The sequence below is a fragment of the Pseudochaenichthys georgianus genome, chromosome 8 (assembly GCF_902827115.2).
Source record: "Pseudochaenichthys georgianus chromosome 8, fPseGeo1.2, whole genome shotgun sequence".
NCBI lineage: Eukaryota > Metazoa > Chordata > Actinopteri > Perciformes > Channichthyidae > Pseudochaenichthys > Pseudochaenichthys georgianus.
Window position 1 is genome coordinate 32,990,678 of NC_047510.2, and position 24,631 is coordinate 33,015,308.

The 24,631-nt window shown below is 42.5% G+C and overlaps 1 protein-coding gene across 1 annotated transcript; it reads right to left on the reverse strand.

The window, feature by feature from the left end:
* Positions 1-17,582: 17,582 nt before the first annotated feature.
* LOC117451085 (epithelial membrane protein 2-like) lies at positions 17,583-24,396 on the reverse strand. Its single transcript, XM_034089189.2, has 5 exons — positions 24,245-24,396; positions 22,708-22,799; positions 20,809-20,917; positions 19,897-20,037; positions 17,583-18,765 (listed from the first exon to the last, which is right to left on the reverse strand). Exons 2-5 carry the CDS (start codon positions 22,783-22,785, stop codon positions 18,605-18,607), a joined length of 489 nt encoding a protein of 162 aa, XP_033945080.1. The 5' UTR covers positions 22,786-22,799; positions 24,245-24,396; the 3' UTR covers positions 17,583-18,604.
* Between the last annotated feature and the right edge of the window lie 235 nt (positions 24,397-24,631).

Sequence of the window (24,631 nt, forward strand, 5' to 3'; positions counted from 1 at the left end):
ATATGGCACATATGGCACATATTGCACACATGGCACATATTGCACACATGGCACATATTGCACACATGGCACATATTGCACACATGGCACATATTGCACATATGGCACATATGGCACATATTGCACACATGGCACATATTGCACACATGGCACACATGGCACATATTGCACACATGGCACATATGGCACATATTGCACACATGGCACATATGGCACATATGGCACATATGGCACATATTGCACACATGGCACATATTGCACACATGGCACATATTGCACACATGGCACATATTGCACATATGGCACATATGGCACATATTGCACACATGGCACATATTGCACACATGGCACACATGGCACATATTGCACACATGGCACACATGGCACATATTGCACACATGGCACATATGGCACATATATACATGATGGTATTATTTGATAAGTAATGTTACACATGTTGTTGAACCATCATTTTAAGCAGCAGTTTTCACGTTGTATAGCAACGCAACTGACATTTATTTAGACAATTTCGTTTAAACTGCAGACTATTTTCTTGATTAAATCAATGAAGTCCCTAAAATCAAAGGAAATAGTTTAATTGCATCTCTTTAAAAGTCTCTCTTTTGTGTCTTTGGCCAATGTAAAGCTGTAACGGCCCGTCCACACGGCGGCGTGCGTTGAAGCTTGCCGGAGGGCGTGTCTGAAGCTCGACCAACAACCAATCACATGCATCTCCCGCCCGGACACACAAGCACGCGGTTTGATTGACTAGAGCTTGTACTGGCATATGATTCGATTGGCTGACGCTTCCGTCGAAGCTTCAAAAGTAGAACATTGCTCAACTTTTGAAGCGAGCAACGCGAGCAAAGCGAAGCGACGGAACCACAATGCAGTTCGGCAAAGCGTGGCGCCACCCCAGTGAACGGGCAGAAGCGTTGAAGCTTCAACGCACGCCGCCGTGTGGAGTGACAGTTGAGGGACACACGTAGGCGAATATTTGGACTTTCCTAGTATTGATTACGATTAAATAAAAACGTTCTGGAGTACTGTCATTGAGAATTGAGTTTCAGAGTAATTACTAATACACACACAAGAAGAAGTAGGCCCTCGAAGCATTTAAATGAATATCGATGAGTTATAGACCGGTGGCCCTGAGAGCGCTGTGCTGAAACAGCAAATGGACCAAATAAAGGCAATGAAGACAAATCTATACGACCGCTCATGCACAGCATTTAGAGGTAAACAAATAAATACCAAAAAAAGCTGCAAATTGAGTTTCCAAAAACTTGAAATTGGTTATTTTTCTCTCACATGTTCCGTCTGCATCTGCGTTGTTAAGTCGCAGTGTGTGCAGCTTATGGCCAGCGTAGTTTAGAGGCACACGCGGTCCTCTGATTATCGCAGCTGGCATGTAAACACTTTGGTAAACAAGCCTCGAAGAAGCTTAGCCGCCTCAGAGCAGGTTGTTCCTATTCTCTCCAGAATGGCTTTCAGTGGAGGAAGGAGGGACCTTGACTCAATAGCTTGGAGGACTCAAATGCACAACCCAGAGACAGAAAAGGTTTGAAGAAAAATAATCTTTACTTGCAAAAAACAAAATCACTCTTTTAGAGGAAATAACAAACTGACTAAAGTAAAGCGCTCTCATGGAGGGAAAAGGCAAAACACTGACTCTCCTTAAGCGATGGCTCGGATCCGGCTTCTTGGGACAACGAACAAGACGAACCGACAACTAACAAGGGGAGACAGGACACTATATACATGAGGTAAGTGGGCACAGGTGGAAACAATCAGGGGCGGGGCAGACACTGACGATGGCGGGAAAAGGGACCAGAGCAGGAAGTAAAGGGACCTGGAATGAGACCTGGGCCCTTTCTCATTTCATCAAATCCCCCCCCTCGACTCCTCGGTCCTCCGGTAGTGACCCGGAAATGAATTTCAGCGCGCCATGTTGAAGGACGTCTCATTTCTCTAAATGCACTTCGAGGACCGAGGACCAAGCGTCGAGGAGGCTCTCTGGAGGAGCTATAACCGAGGATACACTGATGGGTCCTCCACGGCTCCTTCGCGGATGCATTTCCGGGAACAGAGATGTTTCAAAGAGGCGTGACGCACGGCCGGACTTATCTCAGCCAATGACAGCTCTGCATGCATCCCCTGGATATTATGTTATTAACTGCTCTCATCGAGACGCGATGTTTACAGTGAGAACAGCTGTGAGGTCCGTGCAGAGAGCAGAGCAGTGTGTATAATATATATCACTCAGTATAACAGGCCTACTCTTTTTATTTGCTTTAGTTTAGTAGATATCTACAAAGAGTCGATATTTAAAAAAATTCTAAAACCATTTAGTGCTTCACATAATAAAATACACAACGGCTGTAGCCTGTTTTAGGAACTGTATGTGCGTGTGTGTGTGGTACAGTGTGTCGGTGTGTGTGGTACAGTGTGTAGGTGTGTGTGGTACAGCGTGTAGGGTGTGTGTGTTGTACAGTGCATGGATGCAGCGGACAGACAGGTCTCAGTTGGTTTGGTGTCCTCTGCTTACTTTTAATACTTGTAAATACAACTTTTGGCCCGTAATTTATTTTCCTCATTGTAGCGACCAGAGAGGGGGGGGGGGGGTATATCCAGTCTCTGATAGTGTTACGTTATGAGTGCTCTGTTTGATTCTGAAATTCTATATTCATATAAATATATACATATATATGTGCGTGTCCGCATCTGTAGCCTGTTATTGTCTCATGATACCGCACTGTGAATGAATCAAAGTAAATATATAAGTCATCATGAACACATCTGTCCGTCAGACAGAGGGCTGCTGCCATCATTAATGGACGTCTCTTTAAAATGACCGCTCAGAGGAGAGGAGTTCTCATTTCTCTAACCGCCTGCTGCTTCCCCTCCTCTCTCCTCGGTTCCCCTCCTCGGCTCCTCCGCTCGCATCTCCTGTGGGCGGGACTAAGTATCGAGGATAGGAGTCGAGGAGGGGAGTCGAGAAATTAGAAAGGGCCAAGGTGAGTACAAAATAAAACAGGAAGTGGAACATAAACTAAACTAACATGAACACAAATATGACAACATTTAACATAATTGACGGGACACTACAAGGGAGAAAAACACTCGACGTCAGTGTGGCTGAAAATAAATCATTTATGTAAAAAAAAGAAACACCAAAATAAAAACTACAATACTCATTTTGTGCAGATTCTCCGTTTTATTGTAAACCCACTCCCGGCAGGTTGAATCCGAACAGATTCTATAATCTGCAGTTTAATTTCCCTCAATCTGACCAATGTGAAAACACAGCATTGATAACAAAGGCAGTAAAAGCCGCCGCGTGTCACATGTTTTTCTCACTTTTCTAAACGCTGTGAATATGTAATAAGCGTTCTACCTTTTCTTGTTCTTGTTTGCATCTGTTCTCCTTTGTTTGAACTCTCAGGGCCACCGTAGATTTAGCCTCAAACAGCTGTCATGCAAACACATTGGCAAAAGAAAATGAGCTCACGAGCAGAAGAAAAAAACACGACTAAAAGACAAAAATCATTCGTGTAAAGAAACTCAAATAAGACCCAACAGCAGGTTTAATCCGAATAAATCCTATAATCTGCTATCAGTTTAATTCAACTGTTCCCTCTATCTGACTAAACAGCAAAGTGAGAAAACACAACCAACAAAATGTCACCGTGTTGTTGTTTTTAAATGTTCTCCTGTGTGTTGAACTCTCAGGGCCACCGTAGTGTTTAACCTCAAACTGATGATGGCAGCTGTCATGCAAACTCTTTGGCCACAAAGAAGCTTAACCGTCTGCAGAAACAGCTTGTTCCTATTTCTATAATGTTTCTATTTTATAGCATTGCCTGCAGTGGTGAGAAGAAACTCCTACGGGGAGAAAACAAAATGCTTTCGTGTTGAAATAATAAGTGAAATGAAAAACAAGACACACTCACAGAGTCTCGTTTGTGTTGCTACTCAGATTTTTCCCGTAGGGCCGTTTCCACAAATCTGATAATCTCCCAGCAGTTTACAGCAGCACGTGAACACTCTTTACCTCCTTCGGGTTACTCTCACCGTAATTAGATTGCAGTGTTCATTTCAATGTATAATATGCACTTGATGCACAGGCTGCTGGAGGATTCTTTTGAAAGGGAAAAACAATGGAGAGTTTGTGAAATATCAGAGTACTTTCATTATCCTATGTGATACTGTTGGTACTTGTAAATGTCGATAGGTATTGTTATGACCGGCTCGTGGGCCACAACGGAAAGATAACAACACGTACACGAGTTTCCAAAAGCCACCATTTATTGCGGTTGTTAAATATAATGCACACAATAGATGGACGAGGGGAGAGGATCGCCGGCTTGGAGAGAGTCAGGGGCCCTGTGACTCCGGGCAGCTGGGCTTCATAGCACCTCGGCGCCGGCCAGGTGTCCGCGATCGCGCTGATTGGCCTCTTCAGCTCCACCGACCTGTAACGGCCCCTACACACGGCGGCGTGCGTTACCGCTTGGCGGTAGGCGTGTCTTGAGTTTGGGGAATCAACGCGAGCAGCCCGACCAACAACCAACCACATGAATGTCCCGCCCCGGACATACAAAGCAAAGCATTCATGCTACATCCATGCTGGCTAAATATACTGTCTCTGCTTGCTAGCTGTCCATTCAAACGAAATACACTGGATATAAACTCCCCAAACAAGCGAAAACCTACCAGTTTCCCCCACTGTCTTTGCCACCTCCCCCCATGCCTGGCTCCTCCGGTTTGTATCCCTGTATGTTCCCTACCGCCACGATCATTTTCTCCTCCTTTTGTTGACATATGGGAAATAACTGCGGTCTGGCTCTCCCAACATACACCCGGTTTGATTGGCTACTGCTTGTACTGTCAGATTTACATACGAGGGATTTGATTGGCTGACGCCTCCGTCGAGGCGGCAAAAGTAGAACATTGCTCTACTTTTGCAGCGAGCACCTCGAGAGAAGCTACGCTTTGCTCCCACAATGCAGTTCGGCGAATCGTGACGTCACCCCATTCAAAGTGAATGGGCAGAAGCGTTGAAGCGGCAACGCACGCCGCCGTGTGTAGGGGCCGTAACACACCTTGCACACAGGCTCTGGGGCCATCACAGCGCCCCCCCCATCGGAACCCTGGTACCTACACACAAACGGAAACGCCCCACACCCCGTCACAGTATGTACATGTAGCCCTGTAAATATGAGGTCCTTTATTGTTTTATGTTGTGTTTCCTGTGGAACCTACTTGCTGCAGGTCCCTTGGAAAAGAGATCACCTCCCTGGTTAAATACAGGTTTGAAATTAAATTAAATCCCGGGGCAATTGGGTTTGGGGACAGTTGCTGCATTTTAAATAGAAATCAATAAAGGAAGAAGAAATAAAATAAATATAAAGATAAGAATTGTACGGAAGAGGATTAGGGCCACTGTCAAAAGTGTCACGGATAGTTATATACTCAGTAAAGTAAACATGTCCGCATTGTACTGCAACATATCACTGCTGTCACTCACTTTAACATCTCTCTACTTAAAAAACGATTTGTTTTAAAATATCAATGTAATGGTTTATTTTTGTGTTTTTTTATCTGTCTTTTGATTCCTAGAGGAGAAATGTCGAGGGTTTTATACTTTGACTCCAGCATCTGAAGTAGGTAAATATCTTCATCACGTTCTCTTGTGTTTCTTTGTTATCTGATTGTTATCCAAACCCTCCATCAGTGTCGTCCTCCTGCCTGTGCGTTGAAGGCCAAACATTCACGAGGGAAGTCTTAACACAGGTTTAAATATCAAAGATGGGCTCGGGTATCAGTAAAACAGGAACATGTGTCGTCTGGGGATTCAAAGTGGATGAAAGAGAAGGATGAAAGGTTAGAAAAGTGTCAAAAGAACTCCGGGAAGACTAGGGGTCGAGGAATGTGAGGATTTGGTTTGGAGTCAAATATCTGGAACAAACCTGCAGGTCTTGAACTATTCACATCTCACACTGCTCTGTAACTTTTATTCACGTTTCATTGTCTTTGCTTTTTAATGTTTCTAATGTTCGTAATGTCTTTCATTTGCCTAAAGCACTTTGCCTTGCCTCCCCAGCGATGATGTGGTTTTCTGTCACCCTGGAGATCCTGTACGTGGCTCTTCTGATGATCAGCTGTTCCCTGCTGTCGGTGCAGCTCTGCATCCGGACCTTCTGCCCGTCCACGCAGCGCTGCGGACAGCTGCTCAACGCCTTCGCTGCTCTCTCCACGGTCCTGGGAGGTGAGGATGCTATTTAAAGGTCTTCCATCGTACAACTTTTTAATACGGTAATTCTTGAATGGTCAGATCAAGTCTGACATGCTCCTTGCGTCACAGCAGCTCCACGTGTGACATCAACAGACACATATCAAGACACATGGAAAACAAACTTTTAACATAACGGCACGATCAGTGAGAGAAAAGCTGCTCAAAGAGCCTTCAGCGTGATCTGAAAGGATCAAAGGATGCTTCACTCTCACAAAGGATGCTTCACCCTGACTTTATTGAATCTCCATTAGATGGTAGCAGTTCATATTCTCTGTCAGAGCATGCTTTGGGTCCCATGATGTTGTTGGACAGCCTCTCTAGGTTGCTATGATAGGCTGAGTCAGAAAGTCTCTGACAGGTGGACCAACAATCTTTGAGCAGAGTTGGTGGAGCAGTTTTGACTTTAAAGCTGTTGACAATGTCCTTTATACACAAGTGAGTAAGGGAACTCACAAAGGGTCAGAAAACAAAACAAAACCCTCTCTCTTTTCCTCCGTACCCACATCTCTAAAAACAGGGTACAACGGAGCAGATTTGTGTTCGATATGACGTAATATCTGAAATGTGGGCTGGCTTTACACCCACGGCACTAGGGCTGAACGATTAATCGATTTTAAATCGAAATCGCGATTTTAAATGATGCGATTACTAAATCGAAAAGCCTGCCTGTTTTTTGTTTTGTTCTTCCTGTGTGTCAGTCACCCACACCAATCAGAAGTGCTGTGCTCCACATATACCAGCCATTGTTAACCAATCAGAAGTGCTGTGCTCCACATATACCAGCCATTGTTAACCAATCAGAAGTGGCCCCTGATAGAAGGTGATAGACAGATTGATCCAATCACCTGCCAAGTATTTTTTAAACACCTTTCCAAATGGCTTCCAGTGGAGCTTTCCGAGATGCTTTGGTGAAGTCCGGTTAGTGACGCTCCATCACATGTTTAAATCTATCACAGGGTGAATCTTAAACTGAAGCTTGACTCTAAAGCAACCCAACGGAAGTTTCATGTAAGTTTAGTTCTTTCACTCGTAGCTCGGGCTGCGGGGGCGCTAGAGACGGGAGCACGTTGATACGACCTTCCGAGCCGGAGATATGGCCGCATTTTACAATAAACTTCCGTTGGGTCGCTTAAACACAAATATCGCAAATGGAATCGCAATATCTGTCAGAAAAATCGCAATTAGATTATTTCCCCAAATCGTGCGGCCCGACACGGCACTATCAGAAAGTTGCTATCAGAAACAATGCGCAACATGTGTTGGACGTAATATGGTCTTTGTTTACATTAGCAAGCGTCGCTAACACTCAGCGCTAACCTGTACTGGAGAGAGCATGTGTAAAGAAGCTGGAAATAAAAAAAGGAACTGGTCTTGTAGTAAACCTGCAAGAGAAAAAGCATGTGAGCTCCATACGGTTTCAGAGATAGTCCTGCAGCAGGACCAGTTGACTAACATCAGTTTCCTGATCGTGTGTTCCCAGGTCTGCTTGGGATGGTGGGTCACATGATGTTCATGCAGGTGTTTCAGACCACCGCCTCGATGGGACCAGAAGACTTCAAGCCTCACAGCTACGGCTACTCCTGGGCCTTCTAGTGAGTCCATTAAACACACTTACACATGTTCTGCTACGAGGCATGGCACGTGTATTTATATTTCAACACAAGGCATTTCAAAGTGCTTTATAAAAATGAAAGACATTCACCACATCCTGACTGAACGCTTCTTAACAAACACAGTAAGAAACAGGCAATAACAATGTTTTTTGACATAAGATACTAAACATATCCACATCCTGACTGAACACTTCTCAACCCCTATGTTGTGTTCGGGTCTCCCGTGACCCATTTCATGTTAAAATTATATAATAACTACGCTCTATTTTTTTTTATCGGAACGAGGCTTCATGATATCCTCCACAATTTGGCCCAATCAAGATTCATCTTTGACTTGAGACACCCCTCCCCCACGGCCCCTCCCCCTTCATCAACTGTAACAATAATTGTTCGCAACATGCACCTGGTCTCCCCTCCCCCCTCCCCCAACGGGAACTCCCCCTTTCTCAAAGAATATGTACACTAACACTTGAACCTGAACACAATATGTGGTGTAATGTGTTTTGGGCCATAACATTGAATTACAACAGCATTGTACGGTTATGAATGCATAATAAGTTAGTTATGATGTGGTTAAAACAATATTGGATGATAGTCATTTACTTGGTGTGTTTTGGACTGAGATAAATCATGGATCAAAATTGACCCGCGAACACCAGGAACGGTAACAGCTTTTGAACACAAGGGTTAACAAACGCAGTAACAGAAAAGGAAATAACTATTTATTTAAAGGTGGGGTCGGTCATTTTGGAGAAACCGGCTAGAATTAGAAAATACACAGCCGGAGAAAATCTGCCACTTCCTCACAGAGCCCCTCCCCCAACACACACGAACGCGCACATGACTAATGAGGGCACGAGGTAAGTTTGTGCCCCGATGGAAGGCTGACAGGCAGGTAGGCCATCCAGTTACTTTAGCCGGGCCGAGGCAGATGATTGGTCGGGCTTTTTACAGCGCCACGGCTTCCACTGATGACATATTTTATGGATTTGTTGTCAAAGCACTTCAGATATTCATTGCTATCGGGATGTTAAGAGCACTCCATGGAATATAACAAAAAGTGTATCTCGAGCCGGTTTCTCAAACGTACCTACCCCACCTTTAACATAAAAGATACTAAATATATCCACATCCTGACTGAATGCTTCTGAACAAACATAATAACAGAACAGCGAGTAACAATATTTTTTTAACATAAAAACGCAGGAATAAATCAGAGAGAGGTGCAGGACCAGGCTTGAAGGGGTTACGAGCATGACGAATTAGTGCAGGAGAAGCATATTACAAAACGGCGTCTTGAATAATAAAAGATAATAAAACGTGAATAACACAGGTACATGAATAAAAGTTACAGTGCCGTGTGAGATGTGAATAGTTCAATTAAAAGCAGCGGCAAAAAGAAAGTCTACAGGCTGGATTTAAAAATAGTCAGAGTTGCAGCGGACCGGCTGAAGGAGCTGAACGCTGCTTCTCCATACTAGGCGTCTCTCCATTGAAACAATGACAGAAGCTTCATTAAAGATGGGAGTTACTGTCTTCATTACTAACGTCATCACCGATCACGTCGTTCGGTACGCCAGGTTGCCACTAAAGTTTGTTCTTGTCTCTGATAACTCAAGATCCAGACATTTTGGAGCTTTTGATCTGAAGTCGAGGTCTCTGCAGAGAACTAAAACTTCTCTGAAAGTCTCAAGAATCAAAGTCAGTCAACTTTGACTTGGACCATAGAGTACTGAGGGTTTGTGAGTTAACTTGCAAAGCATATTTGAAAACCATATTTGTCGCTCCCTTTGGCATGGAGGAATGTTGTCACGACTTCCTGCTGAGTCCTTGCCTGACAAACTTACATTCTTGACATGGAAACAAGCTTTTCGTCGGGCCCCGCTCGGCCCAGACACAAAGTCTTCATGTGGGATCACTTCACACTTCCATTCGGTCTTCTCCTTTTCATCCTTTCTTTGTAGCATCACAGTTTTACAACCACAGCTTCTGCAGATCTTTTCGGGAAGCGTTTCCTCTTTGTGTTTAAACCGTTGAAACGTGTTCGAACAAAGTCTGCATGGTCCGTTTCCTTCAAGTAACATTTTGAATGGAAAAGTGTCTCAGGCTTTGCAAGAAAGACTAGTTATGTAGGTATATCCTGTACTTCTAGGAAAACAGCAAACTACTTAAAAATGTCTTCTAAATAGAAATAAAGCCGGCTGGAGCCGTGGGGTAAATACCTGTTTATTAGTTTAGATAATAAGAAATGGTATTTTTCTGTTTTACATTTCAGTATAATTATTTTTTAAAGTAAAATGGGACAACATGTTTTACCTTTTACATTTTTATGTAAGAACAGAGTTTTTATTTCCCAATCAGTTTACTTTCAACTGCACTCTAAAAACAAATGCCTCGGCTCAACAAAGAAAATCAACGCAACAGTTTGCATCGATGTTTATTGAGTTAACACAACTTCTAATGACATTGTGTTAAAGCAACAAAGTTATTTGAGTTAGGGGAGAAGGCTTTTCCTCTACAGTCAGAGGTGTTTTGAATCACCACTTACTTAATAATTGGAGCATAAGTTTTGAAGTTGATTATGCAAAAGATTAAGTTGTTCCAACTTGTTTTACCACATGATTTAAATGGAATTTTAAGTTGTATGTACTTAATTACCCTCATTGTGAACACACACGTTTTTAAGTTGACAACCATTTATAAATTAAGTTGCTTCAAATATATTTTATTTAATAGTTTTTTTCTTAGCTTTTTCATGTTTTTGCCTTTAAAGAAAGAAATTAATTAATTCCACGACAAAAATATTCGGCAATTCACTTTTTATTTTGAACTGCAGTTCTTTATTTAAACACATGATGTCTCAATCAGGAGAGACTTCATTTTGTTTGAACATGTATTGACACATGCCATATGATAAGAATAGAACAGCTGACTGCAGGAGAGAGGAGAACCATTTTATAGTTAGGCTGCATCACGCTGATTGGCTGCTGGAGAATGAGGTGAAATGTAATAGGTTAATAGGTAGATATGCAGCGGCGGAGTGAATGTATACACCCAGTCTTCCTGAGAGAACTTGCGCTGAGCTTCATTTAAATCTTGAAAAAAAAGATAAAGTACACAAATTGAAATTGCCCCACAAATAATAAATAAACACATTAGCCATATTACCGCGGGACATGGGGACACAGCAAATACATGCTGCCATCACATCGACGTTAGAGGCCTTTGCAGATTTAAAACCAGTGCCTAATATGTAACATCTGTAAAGTGTTTGTGAAGCTACAGAAACAAACTCTCAATGGCCGCCAGTCTGCCGATCTCACATCCATTTCACAAAAGATGTAACGAAGATGTTTACACTGCCGACAGTCATTACTTCAAACAGTACGAACACATTTAACGCAGAATGCTCATTCATTTGTTTCCCTCGACCACGATGGTTGCCATGGTGTGGTCAGACCCTGGGTGGACCGGTCACTGATGAAGGCGATATTCATGTCCTCTTGAAGCACATTCAATAACAGGTTAGCGCATAAGAGATAATGAATTAGGTAACTGCATACTTTTTAAACTCTTAGATAATTCAGAGCCATTATTACCAGCTGCAAAAGCAACGCTGGTCTTGTTTTCACCTATTGAGTCTGCATGTGTGTGTCGTCATGGCAACGTGGTCCTGAAGACACACAGAGGTGCTTTTGAGTACTTTGCCTACTGTTTAAATGCATGTGGACAGATTTAGTAGATACGTTTTAGTGTCCCTTCTCATCTTTTTCGCAGGTTCCATACAATATGTGAACTGGTTAAGAGAAGAGCAGAAGCCACTTTTCAAATGTCACACAATCCTTTTCCCACGCCATTGCTGTCAACACCTATCCATGCTGAACGTTGCTAAGATACTATTGATTGGGGTGTGGCCAAAAGTGCAATATGCTTCAGAATGTAGCTGACAGAGAGCAGTGCTTTTGTCCTGTGTCACTGTGCCCGTGGATTTTATTTTATTTCAAGATGTTTAATTACTTCGCTAAACTCCTTGAAAAGGTCCTCTTCCTTTTCTCCAAGGTACACGGCAAGGCAGCGGACGGCTTTAGTTCTCTGCGTACTTCAATTGTATTGTGCTATTTTTGAAAAAGGGAAAAAAGAGAAATGACCTAAATGAATATATTCTGAACTGCCAACAACTTGCATTTCAATGACAACTCTAAATAACGATCCTACCTCAAGAAGCATCCTTGATCTGCTTCACCGAGATTTTCTTTTAATAAAAAACGATATCACAAAGTAACCAAAGTGTTTGTACTCTCACATTAGCCTCTACTTTGTATCCTCTCACAGAACTATTCACAGTTCAAAGGCTGCTAATTTTGCTCAAGCAGCAATTTGCCATACAGTGCAACTACAAGGCTATCTGTATTTGAAAGACAAAAGACGACACTCACCTTAAAATGTCCTTTGTATATTTCTATTTGTCTTAACTGTGGGAGCGTGTCCAGGCATGTTAAGTGGGAGTGGACTTGAAACCCTTAACTCAAGTTATCAAGCCAATTGCATTACTTACTACAACTTGAATTTAGTTTTAAGTCAATTAACGCAGAAATCAGAGTTCAAATTACACACAATATTAAGTTGATGTAATTACCAACATTATTACGTCAACACAACTTATAAATTAATTTTTGCAACTTAAAATGTTTATCTAAATCAATTAACTCACATTTTTATCTTGCAACCATGCATTTAATTAAGTGGAGGTGAAAGGTCGCCTGAATTCGTTTTTAGAGTGTGGGAAGTTATTTTTCCTCTGAATATGACTTCTCCATGTCCCTTCTACATCAACATGTGTCCCCTCTTCTCCATGTCTCTTCTACATCAACATGTGTCCCCTCTTCTCCATGTCTCTTCTACATCAACATGTGTCCCCTCTTCTTCATGTCTCTTCTACATCAGCATGTGTCCCCTCTTCTTCATGTCTCTTCTACATCAACATGTGTCCCCTCTTCTTCATGTCTCTTCTACATCAACATGTGTCCCCTCTTCTTCATGCCTCTTCTACATCAACATGTGTCCCCTCTTCTTCATGCCTCTTCTACATCAACATGTGTCCCCTCTTCTTCATGTCTCTTCTACATCAACATGTGTCCCCTCTTCTTCATGCCTCTTCTACATCAACATGTGTCCCCTCTTCTTCATGCCTCTTCTACATCAACATGTGTCCCCTCTTCTTCATGTCTCTTCTACATCAACATGTGTCCCCTCTTCTTCATGTCTCTTCTACATCAACATGTGTCCCCTCTTCTTCATGCCTCTTCTACATCAACATGTGTCCCCTCTTCTTCATGCCTCTTCTACATCAACATGTGTCCCCTCTTCTTCATGTCTCTTCTACGTCAACATGTGTCCCCTCTTCTTCATGTCTCTTCTACATCAACATGTGTCCCCTCTTCTTCATGTCTCTTCTACATCAACATGTGTCCCCTCTTCTCCATGTCTCTTCTACATCAACATGTGTCCCCTCTTCTTCATGTCTCTTCTACATCAACATGTGTCCCCTCTGTGGAAAGAGACTCTGAAAGTTTCAGGAACAAAGATTTTCTCTCTTTTTGATCCATTTCTATAAAAACCTGTCTGAAAATGAGCTGATCAGATTTTGGCCACTTGATGATGTCATAACGATGTGTTGTCTTGTGTAACCATTAGCCAATCAGCAACCAAGGTAACCCCCCCCCCCCCCTTATCACCTGAATCTCCTCCTAGAGCTCTATTGAGTTCTTTGTAACCAAATCTCTCTCAGAGGGGCGTGGGGAGGGGCTCCTTATTTTCATCTGAAGTAACAGACAGAGAATCAGCACTTTGCAAACAGGGCTGAAACAGAGGGGATTACTATAATATAATATATTATAATATATTGCACTCGTCAAAGTCCTCAATGACCTCCTCACCTCTGCTGACACTGGTTCCCTCAATATTCTCATCCTCCTCGACCTGAGTGCAGCCTTCGATACCGTGAGCCACAACATCCTGCTCACCCGACTCAGGGACATTGGTATTGAAGGTATTGCACTCAGATGGCTCCAGTCCTACCTCACTGAACGATCCCACTTCATCTCCCTCCCCAACCACTCCTCTGCCACAGCCTCAGTCACCCAAGGCGTTCCTCAAGGATCAGTACTTGGCCCCCTCCTCTTCATCATTTACATCCTCCCCCTCGGTCAGATACTCCGCCACTTCAACCTGGACTTCCACTGCTATGCTGATGACACTCAGATCTACCTCAGCACCAAATCCCTCCATAACCCACCCCTTACCCACATCGATTCCTGTCTGACAGCTATTAAAACTTGGATGCAACATAACCTCCTCAAACTGAACAGCAACAAAACAGAACTCCTCCTAATCGGCTCCAAATCCACCCTCAGCAAGGTCACTAACATAACACTCACCATCGATGGCACCATTGTTTCCCCCTCCAATCAGGCACGCAACCTTGGCGTAATCTTTGACCCCACCCTCTCCCTCGAACCTCACATCCGCCAAACAGTCAAAACCTCATTTTTCCACCTCCGCAATATTGCAAAAATCCTACCCTCTCTCACCCGCCCCGCAGCCGAACGACTAATCCATGCCTTCATTTCCTCCCGCCTTGACTACTGCAACTCACTTCTTTACGGCATCAGCACTACATCCCTCAACAGACTCCAACGGGTTCAAAATGCAGCTGCACGTCTCCTCACGCATACCAAATCATGGCATCACATCACCCCAGTCCTCAAAGACCTCCACTGGCTTCCTGTCTCCCATCGCATCAACTACAAAGTTCTGGTCCTCACCTACAAAGCACTCCACCATCTGGCCCCCCCTTATCTCACAAACCTTCTCACTCCTTATCAACCCCCACGGTCCCTCAGATCCACCGCAGCCGGACTCCTATCCATTCCCACATCCACACTCTGCAGCTTTGGGGACAGAGCCTTCTCAGTGGCAGCTCCTAGGCTCTGGAATTCCCTCCCCCAAGATCTCGTGCCTCTGAGTCCCTCACAGTCTTTCAGTCCTGCCTCAAAACACATCTTTTCAACTCTGTCTACCCATAAGCCCCCCCCCCCTCTCAATCAACTTCCTCTTGACTGCCTTTTTATTTTTATTTTGTTTACTATACTTACTTGTTTGCCTGTCCTTGTTTCTCTACCCTCCCTCATGCTGTAAAGCGTCTTTGAGTTGTGAAGCGCTATATAAATAAAATGCATTATTATTATTATAAAAACAGTATAATAGGGGACCTTTAAGTCGAACTCTGACTGGCCCCAGTATGCACCCAGTCACTCCCCTTCTACAAAGTAACGTCCCAGTGAAACCGCTCTGGTCTGTGTCTCCGTCAGCATGGCCTGGTGTGCCTTCACTCTCTGCATGTCAGCCGGAGTCTCTACCCTCAACAACTACACCAAGACCGTCATGATGGTCGGCCCGCGACGGACCTCCAGCCTCAACGCCTGCAGCTTCAACTTCGTGGGTTTGCTGCCTCCTTACTACACCCCCGTGAACCCCGCCCTCACCTCTCCCCCGTCTCCCCCCCGGATCTCCCACCTGTCTCCCTACTACAAAACCCCGTCCGCCAGTCAAAGGCACTCCGACTCCCTGCCTCCTCTTCCTCACTCCAACTCCTTCCCTCCTCCACCCTCCCATCTCGCATCTGCTTCCTCCATCCATCGCCTCTCGTTACCCTCTCAAACGCCATCATACCCACCCTCCGTCTCCCCCCGCCTCCCCCTGCCGGGACACCAGGAGAGCCGCTACGATCCGGGAGAGGACTACAGCCCACTGTGAATTATACTGCTTTTATTCAGACGGGAGTCTTTCTTTGATAGCAGGACTTGTGACTATAGGGTGGTGCAGCGATGATTTAAGTTAGCAATTTCGTGGACACTCAAGACATAACCAAATATATAACAAAATAGAAACACAGACATACTGCTGATTGAAGGACTTATTATATTGTTGTACAACAGTATAAGATCCAGAATACTTGCGTCAAATCCACCAAGAGTTTATGTGTCTGCCTAAAGAATAACAGAATCTCACAGGTTTTATACACTTCTTTTTAGTTTACACAGCACTATAGCTTTGGACCTTTTCCAATCACATGTTACAAGAGCATGACTTATAACACATGATAATATAATATAGATTATTTCAAAAGCATCTCCCTGGTTCCCTTGACAAAAAGCTAATGGGATTTAACGAATATTGCAGAAAATAAGCTCTGATGGCAAACAAATGTTTATGATACTTACATGTTTCGTACCACAGGATAATTTCCACATATTAACACTACTAACTGTATATCTGTAGACTTGGTATGTCTTAAATGTCCGGTTAGGATGTATTAGAACGAAATCTAAAATGAAAATTGTAAATAAGCAATCTGTATGTAAAAAACCACCTGTATGTAAATTGAAATAAGCCATCTGTATGTCAAATATGTCTTATATGTCTTAAATGATATGATGAATTGGAAATGGGGGACCCTGATGTAAACAAGACAAAAGTCTTTCTCTGGTCTGCATCCCCTTAACAATTGTATTTTTTGAGCTGTACTGAACTGTACCCAATATACAAGCTGTTAATAAACTTTTCAATCAATCAATCAATCAATCAATCAATCAATCAATCAATCAATCAATCAATCAATCAAAACACCACACGCTATAAAGAAACTACAGCACGGTCACATGACTTCACGTCACCACCGCTAAGCTAAAGCTGGCTAATGCTGGGCTATAAACGAACCACATCAAGGTCACATGACTTCACGTCACCACCGCTAAGCTAAAGGTGGCTAATGTTGGGGATGATCCAGGCTTGCAGAAAGTAAACCAGAAGTTAAAGCACATTTCCGTGGTGGCCATTTGGTGGTACTACAACTTCAGTGTTTCTCTGTGACATAATTTGGTTCCCAAAAAAACGTTTGAATGCAAATTAATTTCCAGGTTTTAGGACTCATTCCTGCACCACTATTTAATGTTCACTAAAGTCTAAATATACTTGGTGAGCAGTCAACAACAGAACGTTTAAATGCACCATTGTTTTGGAAACTGAATATACTTTTACTGTATTAGTTTAAAAAGTCTCTTACTCTATTACTATTTCCAATTCAAAGTTTTTAACAGTGTGAATCTTGTTTTTGCAATTCACAAAATGTTAATAAATGTGGTCACCAAACTGCTTTTTGTCTGCAATTATTCTGACAATCATTTAACAGAATTTAACACTTATAGGTGGGGTATGTAATTTATTTCAGAGACGCTTTTAGTTATATTCCATGGAATGCTCTTAACATCCCGATAGCAATGAATATATGAAATGCTTTGACAATACATAAAAACATTTCATAAGTGGAAGCTGTGGCGCTGTAAAAAGCACGACCAATCATCTGAGCCGGCCCGGCTAAAGTAACTGGACGGCCTACCTGCCTGTCAGCCTTCCATCTCGTGCACAAACTTATCTCGTGCCCTCATTGGTCATGTGCGCGTTCGTGTGTGTTGGGGGAGGGGCTCTGTGAGGAAGTGGCAGATTTGTTCCGGCTGTGTATTTTCAAATTCTAGCGCACTGGAGCTGGTTTCTCCAAAATGACTACTTTGTACTCCTTATGATGACTAATGGGGGAAAGAAAAACATCAATAATTGGTCGGAAATCAAGTTTAATAGTGTACAAATCATTGTTATTGTCATCGATGATGAAAAATAACAGTAGCAAAAAATAAAACAGCCTTAGACAAACAGAGCATTATGGGAAAAATATTTACACATCATATCTCACGCTTTAAGGCAGTTGCATTTGGGGAAAACAGAGCAGATATTACCCCAAGTGGTTGGATTTTGAATTTATGGAAAATGGCAAATGTCATGCATACTAGGAAACTGAGATTGATGCATTTAAGGTGGACCGAATAAAACTCCTTTGAAAGATATAAGAACATCTTTAACTGTGAAAACAATAATATAGTGTAAGAGTTTATATTTGATTTTGGCATTACACTTTCATTTTTAAACCAGTTTTGTGTCTTCGTAATCCCAAATAATTATAAAAAAAGCTGTAGTATTTTATCTTATATATAATCATAAAGTCTTATCATTGGATTAGAAATACATCTGCCACAGAGGAATGGATTTTTTTACTACATTTGGTCACTCTGTTTTTGGCACATTATATAAAGTAAGACCAGAGCAGAAAATAGAAAAGACAAATAAAAAAACTAAGAATAAACTCGCCCCTTTTTATCCAATATAAATGTACAAAAATACCACAGATTTTTTTATCCAACCTGCTAGAAATAATGATAGATCTTCATTTATCATGGCGTCTTATATCCTAAGGCACATCTTGTTCAGTTCACACCACAACAAGTCTTAATCTGTAGAAATCCAGCCCAAAATCTGGGTTGAAAACGGTCTCAAATACAGCTGTTATTTACCCGAGTTTGCCTTTTACTACGAAAACACCCGACAGCAAACTCAATTAAACAACGATAGTATTTGAGAGTATTAACAGGTTTATCTTGAGCTAAAAATACACTAGCAGCTTGAATCTGATGTCAAATATTACAACATCTGTGACTAAAAATAAATCAGATTTCAGCAGCGAGGGCATGTCCAGCTGAGGGTTTTTTGGGGGTCGGTCAGGGAAAAGCTTCTAGTGTCCTTCTCACGCCGTCTTCTTGCGTAACACAAAGTAAATGATGGAGGAGATGAAGGTGATGGCGAAGGCGATCCACGCCAAGATGAAGCAGTGACCGTACCAGCCGTTATTCTCGTCCAGGTGGAAACGGTCGGTGTAGATGGCGGCTGCGATCATGATGCAAAGACCTGCAAGGAAAGGAGACGAGGAGGTGAGTGAGGAGGAGTGGAGAGGTACTCGGATCGCTGAATTAAGTCAAGAAACCTACACTAAAAACTAGTAAACTACAACTGTTTTGCAAACTATTAATTGCTCCATAGCTTCTCTTGGACTTAAAATCACACTGTTACATTTAGATATTCAGTTTAATAGTTAACACTCCTTCCCTCACGTTACTGGTTAGACGCTTTTATCCAAAGCGACTAACATACTCCGCACAGGAGCAACTTGGGGTGAAGCGTCTTGCCCAGGGACACAACGACATGCTGACTGCAGTGGGGTTTGAACCTGTGCCCCCCTGATACGAACACCAACACACTAGGCCACTGCGCCACAGCCTCACATACATATATATAATAACTTGCTTTATACTTTGTTAATTTGTAATTTCCACATGTATATTTTTTTCGACTTTCTTGTTTATTTATAGTCTTTTTATTTGTACAATGCCATTTCTTTTTATGCTGCTGCAACACAAACATTTCCCAAATTTGGATCAATAAAGTACTAACTCGTCTTATTCACCTGATACACAAATTATCCATGATTACGACTTTCTTTCTTATGTTTTTTTTAATATATTTGATAATTCTTGCAACAGTTATATTCATTTTTATAGATGTATTAGTTTATCACTGGTTTTTTTAATGCAACATCTCAATTTGAACTAAAGCTATAAAATAAATACAGTGGAGTAAAAATTGCGCTTTTATTTTATTTATTTATCATTTGCTTATGTGATATGTTTTGGTTTTACAGGGGGGAGTGTACAAATGCAACAACACACAGACTCGTGTATTTTGCATTATGTTAGGGAACATTACATGAAGTATAAAGAAGCATTAAATAGAAATACTCAAGTACAGGGACCTAAAAGTAGTCTTTTTTGTAGATGTATATTTCCACTTGTTTTTAAAATGGTATTTTATTTCTATTGAGATGTTTATTTCTAATCTTTTAAATGTTTGTGCACAATGCCGTTTCTTTTTATGCTGCTGCCTGCAACGCAAACATTTCCCAAATTGGGATCAATAAAGTACTTTTCATCTTGATCTCAGTACTTGAGTAAATGTCCCCCGCAGAGTAACAGAGATACTCACAGGCGAGGAGCTGGAAGGCGCCGGAGATGGTGAACCTCTGTCCTTTCTCCAGAGTGAACAGCTGAGCCAGAAACACAAAGATTCCAATGATGGAGAAAATACAGGCGAGAACCGAGCTGGCCTGCACCGCCTGGAGGTAATCTGCAGGGGGCGACAGAGAGGGAGAATATGAGTGAAGATGTGTGTGTGAGATATGTGTCACTGAAATATGTGCTCAACATCACACCGACACACCCAGGAAACTGTTCCTCTGCAGTGACTCCGTGTTCTGGTCACATCTGGTCAGAGTGGCAGGAATGTGGCGTTCAAACACCATAAATATCTCAGGATTTTGAAACATGCCGAGTATTTTGAAGGTCCAAAAGTGAACATGACTTTACATTAGGTTCAAGGTGAAGTCATTTCATTGAGTTCTGCTACGACATTTGACATCTTTGCATTATGGCAGCGTCATGGTCTTGATTTGCAATGCAAAAGTATTTATTTGGATAACTGAAAACCCATTGTGTTTTTTCAAATCATTTGCATGCCATGTTCTGGAAAGAATGTTTTTTATTTCATTTGAAGAAACGGATGCCTCTGTGCACCAATCAGGACGGAGCAACAGTATTTCTCAAAATCCAATAAAACAACAACCAGAGAGGCCTCGGCGAAGCAGAGCTTTCCGTGTTAAACTTAACAAAAGATTCTTAAAGATGACTTTGATTGGTGTCTTTTAGGCATGACTCAATACTGAAGAGAAATACTGTGGATTTGAAGCCAGTTTTCTAGCATCTTTGACAAAACAAGGTTATATCAGAACAAGTTGAACAAACTGGCAAACTTTGTTTTTAATTAAGTAAATATGACTTTGTCAAAGTGTAGTACGCATGGAAACAAGTTCTCCTGTTCAAAGGCGCGTGTTTGACTTACCCTGTGGGTAGTGTGAACCTGTGGGAAGATCTGTGAGGTTCCACACCCCGCTCGTCTGAATCCACCGAGCCCACACATCAGTGGATATTACGTCAGTCATCCACCAAGCCTAAAACAGGGAAGAAACGAGATGTTACTTTACAAATCATCGTCCGACTTTGTTGCAGCCGTTGCACAAGTATGAAAAACGTTCCTATGAGCTGGATAAAGGTTAATGAATGAATGCTGGAGGGATAATTCAAAGCAGATGGGTGTGTAAACATGGTGTGTGTTCAACCTGTGTTCAGACTATATAAGAATGGCCAAACTCACAACATGCTTACGTTTTCCATTTCGGTGCTCGTATTTAGGGTTAGGGTTTACAGACGGTTAGGCATTGTTAAGGTTTCCCCAAGTCATCGGACAAGTGTTTTCGCCAAGTTTCGCAAATCTAGGGTTTCAAATGTAGACACGACGTGTTTTGACTGCCACCATCTTGATATTTGGTTGTCGCCATGTTGGTTTTTGGTTGTAGCCATAATGTTTTATTGGAACCAGAGTGAAAACACGAGGATGGATCTTAAGGAGAACACGGAGATATTTTAAGCATAGGCGGAGTTTGACATTTGCGCTTGGGGGGGCAAACCTTTTTTACAGTACCACTGAGTATGACTTTTCCATGCCCGCCGTACACACACACACACACACACACTCATATGGAAGGGGCGGTCTCTCCCCCCAACAACAGTGCATTACATAACTGTGCACATCTTATACTTATTTGATAACTACTACATCCCTTGGTTACTTGAACACGCTACAATATTATTAACCAGTGTCCTACCTTATTCAAATATTGATATACGAAATATTTGTATTGGAACAGTTTTCGACGTAGTAATGTTGTAATATATTTCAGCCACTAGGGGGGGCAATGCCCCCCCTGCCCCCCGCAAAATCCACCTATGATTTTAAGGCAACCAAATTATTACAATTAACTTTCATCAACTGGAAAACACTGAAAAGGAGCAATCACAGACGACACCCAAACCGGACAACATGTGAGAGCAACTTGTTAATGATAAAGTAGCCACGCCTTAAAGGATACCTCACGAGAAAGAAAGGGCATCCTTTATGGCCCTAAATTGGTCCATAATTTACAAAAACATGCTGTATTGGAGAAGACTTGAAACTCGCGATTGAGACCATGACAATTATTACTGAGGTTATAATCAAGTGAGATAAAGATTTTTTCCCTCAGATTTCTACACAATTTGACTTAGTTTTTGTAACCAGTTGATATTGATAGCTCAAGACTTTAAACAGCAATTGAGAGCAGTTTGGAATGTGTTTACTGAGGCGTTGAATCAAGTGGGAAGTAGGGTAAATGTTTTCATAGTCTCCTACACAAGTCGACCTCCATTTGAAACCAATGGAGAGTCCACTGAAGGCACAATGTGTTTACTTTATCAGTAAATGACATGTATTTAAAAAGCTGCAACAAGAGCGACTATTACCAACGGTAGGAATGCACATCCGCCTGTCACATTCCCCGTGTCTCACTCGGGTATGTGCAATAATCACTACATCAGTGCATGTTCACTTTCTAACAACACTAGGGCTAAAATGCACTCAGTGACACCAGGTGACGACACTCCATCGGCCCCATCTGTCACCAAGAAATGTCAAAAATGCGGCCCTGAGGAGAACAGAGCCTCGTTGATAGGGTGCAGAAATCCCTCCTCAGACTTTCTGCTGTCTGTCAGCATCGAGGAGAAGCACATAGCTCTGTGTTTAACACTCAAACTAGGGAGGAAGTCAGGGATTATGTAGGGCTCGTCAAGGACTGAGGTAGAAGGTGTGGTTCAGGTGTGTTGAATTAAACTTCCATCACTTTAAAACACAACCAAATGTACTTACATTGTCAATGGTGGCCACCAGCAGGATGATGATGCCTATGATGTGGATGCCAAAGATACCAGCGAGAAGGATCAGCATGATGAAGAAGATTGCTGGAGAAAGAGAGAGAAGCACACGAGGAAACTTGTCACACCACTTTGTTATGCAGGATAACTGCAGGGCTAACTCGCTCGCTAATAAAACACACACACAGCAGACTGGCAGCTCCAGTGAGCAGAAAGAGTCAAACGTGGCCAATAACAAAAGGCACTTCCTGTGTGGTTTAACACCCCAGCTCGAAGCGGACACACAGATCTTCATAAACACACTCGAAGCGAGGCGAAAACCTGGCATCCACTCAGGGTGTGGCTTCACAACTTCTAATTACTGAGTTTCAGCTCTCACGGTGAAAGGCCTGCCAATAGACGGCGAGAACCGCTCTTATCGAGAGGTGTTGATGTACATTTGTGGAAGGAAATCGAAGATACGGTTTGGCGGGTGAAAGAAAGTGTAAAGGAGGGAAGTTTGTGGCGGGGAAGATGAGTTCAGGCTTGTCTCCACTCCTTAAAATAACTGTCAAGAAAACCTGCCATTCTAACGTTAAGCCCACGCCCCCGCTTCCCAGGGTGTGAATTACGACACACCGTAACCTCCGCGCGCTCTCTCTCTCTCACCTGAGGCCTCGTCACTGGTGGCTCTTCTGGATTTTGACACACTTTGTGTTGTGGGAACTTTTTTTTAGTTAAATAATCCGCGATGGGTGTGAACGGAGAGGCACATCTGGAATGAGCCTTTTCTCGACAACGGGTAAAGGAGTGGTCCAGGGCCACACACACACACACACACACACACACACACACACACACACACACACACACACACACACACACACACACACACACACACACACACACACACACACACACACACACACACACACACACACACACACACACACACACACACACACACACACACACACACACACACACACACACACACACACACACACTGCATCTTTACAAACACCCCCCGCCTTTCACCTGATCCAGAAAGAGTTTTTGAACATTTTCTTATTATTTCGATCTTCTGTCAAATGCTAAAACTGTATGAGCAACTTCAGTGAAGTTAGTTCAACAGTTGGCAGTTGCTTTAATATAAAACACACTTGTGGGATACCTCCAAATTCTTGCTTCTTGAAAACAAGATCTGTAGCGTATTTTCCACCAGGCAGAAAAAATGGGGTCACGTGGCTCAGGTTTGCTAAAAATACGAAAAGCATGCAGTAAAAAAGTCTATCTTTAAAAGCAATTAGCTTTGTTGTGCTACACGAGCTGAACACATGTGGAAAGAAGCCTTTTTGGACACCAGGACAGGAAAGGAGTTACTGTAAAGCCCGTGAAGGTGAACAGGTATTTGAAGGTACACACACGCACACACACACACACACACCTGCTTTCATTCAATAAAACCTGCATAATCCCGTTAAAAGACTATTTTAAACATTGGAAATATATAAATGAGTCCTATAGAGGTATAAATAAGAGTTTTGACTTACTGTTTGCTGCCTGTGTGTCTCCGTCTAATTCCTCCTGCTCTCAGGGATACTGATTTCAGACTCGCACTCTAAGCACAGAAACTAGTAGCTACCCTTCCGCCCTCTTTTGACCCAGCCCTCTTTTTAAATCCACACCCCAGACAAGCCCCTGGCTGCTCGAAACATAATCCCTGCTCCTCCTCCTGCGACGCCGCTTCACGCTGCCTGTCACACCCGATCTTTCGGTCGACTTCTGTAACAAAAAAGAAACTCCAGCCACTATTTCCACTACTTCTGTCATGTGGGCAGGAAATGTAAATGTTTTCCTTTTGAGTTTGGTGTCTCATGCAGTGGTGAGACTGTGTGTTTACTGAAGTCAAAACAGTGATACTATATTGTAGAAGTACT